Consider the following 3,060-nt stretch of genomic DNA (forward strand, 5'->3'; position numbering starts at 1 on the left):
AGTCCTTGTAATTTGGTGTCCTTATTGAATATAAGTCAACTAAGTCACACATAGTTGACTTGTATCGGGCTCGAAAATTGTTGTCCACATAAGATATATGGTTGTCCATATATTGGCCACCGATAAGTATTGTAATAACTTTTTAGTTGGGTTTTGGTATAGGAAGAGCATTTTTTAGAAAAGGCAGTGCATTAGATAGGGAGAGCACTCTTTTTAGAATATGGAGGGATAAATATTTTTAAAAAAATATTCCAAATTTATACTTTGGTCCCTCCCATCAAACTATTTTGGACCAAACGAGAGAAAATAGAGTATCCTCATGTTCGACTAAAAACCTTCGAGAGAGAAGAGAGAATCGTGTTCGACCTAAACCCTAGATGACTAATATAACATTCATCTCCATAGAGAGTTTGTAATTCTTGTTATTGCTTGATTTCTCCATAGATTTTTAGGATTTTAACACTAATTAAAGTAACTTTTTAAGATTTCAACTATCAATATTGCAATGAAGAATACAAACAAGGATGTAATCGAAAAATATATAAGCGACATTTACATAAAAGAAATTTCGCTTAGCATAAATAAAAATTCATGAATAACAACTGAAATTTTTTAAAAAATTCGGCCAGAGCGGTTGAAAAAACAGACTAATTTCAGCCATCTCAGCCGAAATTTATTACTGTTTTCAGCGGGACTGACCGAAATTTGTTATCTTTTTCAATCGACCCAACCGAAATTTGTCATCTTTTTCAGCAGTTAAGACCGAAATTTGTTGTCTTTTTCAGCCGACCCTACCGAAATTTGTTGTCTTTTTCAGTCGATCCAACCGAAAATTCTTTACGACAAAAACGACCTAAAACCCTAAAACGTTTGTTCAACCATAGAGGAATACAAGAAAATGATATTTCTTTACCCGAGACATATTATCTTCATTATAACTGTCTTTGTTTAAGTCGATAACTTCGTTTAAGTCGATGTCCTTGTTTAAGTCGATAGTTTCGTTTAAGTCGATGTCTACGTTTAAGTCAAAGGAATCTCCTTTCTTGATGTAGGTTGCCTCCTTCATTAACAGTGGTTCCTCATCCATGAGATCTTGAGACATCATTAAAAGCTCGAAACTAAGACTATAGTGATGGGAAACTTTGCAAGTTTTTTAATACTAATGGCGATGTTGATAGTAGTGACGATATTAGGGTTTTGGTTGTTTATGTGAGAGAAACTACAAGTGAATAAAATATTAGATTTATTATTAGTTTTTATCTAAGTCCTTCTATTTTGGCACTATTTATTAAATGATCCTTATAATGCCCTCCCCAAACTAATTTAGTAGAGGAAGAGCAAATACATAAATTGACCTTTCTAACGCACTGCCTTTACTAAATAGCGCTCTTCCCATACCAAAATCCTTTTAGTTTAATTTAATGATATATACTTCAACAAAAAAAAAAAAAAAATAACATTCACGTTATTTTCTTATAAAGAAATATATTCATTTCACCCACCCTGCCATTGCCTGCCTGATTCTTCTAACTTCACTCACTCACTCACTCACCAAGATCAATATTATCTTAAAGAACAAGGATTTTGATTGAAAATCTCCCCCATAACTTGATTCTTTCATTTTTAGGGTTCACCAAATCTGATCTCTTTTACCAAACAAAGTAAACTTAAGCTCTTTTTTCTTCATTCTCAAAGACTTCTCTTTTTTCTTTTAAAATGTGATGATAGATTCAGGTAGTTTTCTTCAATATGGTTTAATTCTTATATAAATAAAGAGAAAAAGTGAACTCAATTATGCTCAAGTATATAGTAATTAGTAAAAGAAACAAACAGACCCTTATCAATAAGGAACTCAAAAAATCCAAAACTGTATAAAATCATATGTTCCTAAAAGGAAAACCTAATTCCCAGTAAACAAAAATTTGAAGCTGATCAAATCAGATTCATCCCTGAATAAGATAAACCCAAGTCCCAAATAAGAACAAAAAATCAAATTAATTGCTTTTTCACCTTTAGTTCTTCATAATTTCACCTCAAAATTCTGATTTTTTTTTTTATAGATCAATGAATTGTGAATGAGATGAAATATCTAACTGAGTGATTTGTTCTTCATTTTCAATTGGAGCTGGGAGATTGAGATCAATCAAATTTTCTCTCAATTTAACAGAATCTGAAGTAGTAGTAGTAGTAGATAAATGAGAGAAATGAATTCTTTTATGCCCACCAAGAGCTTGTTTTGATTTGAACATTCTGAAACAAACTGGGCATTTGTGAATTCTCCCATCTCCTCTTCTTCCAACTACATTACTTCGATTTTGGGTTGTTACAGCTTTAATGGTGGAAGATGGACTAACAATACATCCATTGATCTTCTTGTGATTTGCTCTGTGTTCACCTAAAGCTTGGTAAGAACGAAATACTTTCTTGCATGATTCACACTGGTATTTCTTTCTAACCTCATCTTTATGATCAAATTCCTCAATTGATTTCTCTGTTTCTTCTTTCTTTACTTTTACCCAAGAATCCCTTGAAAGCATCATTAAGCAAATAGCTAAATCTTCTTCAATAGTATTATTAGAAACTGAACTTACTGGTTCTGATTCAATTGGATATTCAATTTTAATGGGTTTGATTGATTTGAATTTCTTCAATTGATAATTTTGTTCTTGATGAATTTGATGATGATTTGAGACAATGGGTAATCGATTTCGCTTCGATCTTCTTCTTCTAGTTGTTGTTATTGTTGATGGACTCTTAAATGACTCTGTTTCACTTTCTTTATCTAGAACAATTGAAGTAAATACAGGATCTACTAATTTGAAACTCTTCTTTGGGTTATCTCTTAATCCATAATATAACCTAGATTTCAGTTCTTCATCTTCTGATTCAGTCTCATCTTGAAGTAGTTTCAGAGTTTGTTCAATCTTTTGTTGTGTTTTAAGAATTTCCAAGTGAGACTTCATGTGAAATTCTAGAGAGAGAGAAAGTGAGATTCCAGTGTGTTTTGCTTTGGTTTTTCTCTTCTTCTCTGTGGGTGAGAGAGAGAGAGAGAGAGAGAGA

At 32.0% G+C, this 3,060-nt stretch overlaps 1 protein-coding gene across 1 annotated transcript; it reads right to left on the bottom strand.

Annotated features, from left to right (window-relative positions):
- Positions 1–1,837: 1,837 nt before the first annotated feature.
- Positions 1,838–3,060, bottom strand: LOC147544641 (zinc finger protein ZAT9-like). The gene has a single exon (XM_086636780.1). It carries the CDS (start codon positions 2,961–2,963, stop codon positions 2,055–2,057), a length of 909 nt encoding a protein of 302 aa, XP_086492906.1. The 5' UTR covers positions 2,964–3,060; the 3' UTR covers positions 1,838–2,054.

Source organism: Eschscholzia californica, unplaced genomic scaffold, assembly GCF_041429995.1.
Source record: "Eschscholzia californica isolate CP2 unplaced genomic scaffold, dmEscCali1.0.p SCAF_4, whole genome shotgun sequence".
Classification (NCBI taxonomy): Eukaryota; Viridiplantae; Streptophyta; class Magnoliopsida; order Ranunculales; family Papaveraceae; genus Eschscholzia; species Eschscholzia californica.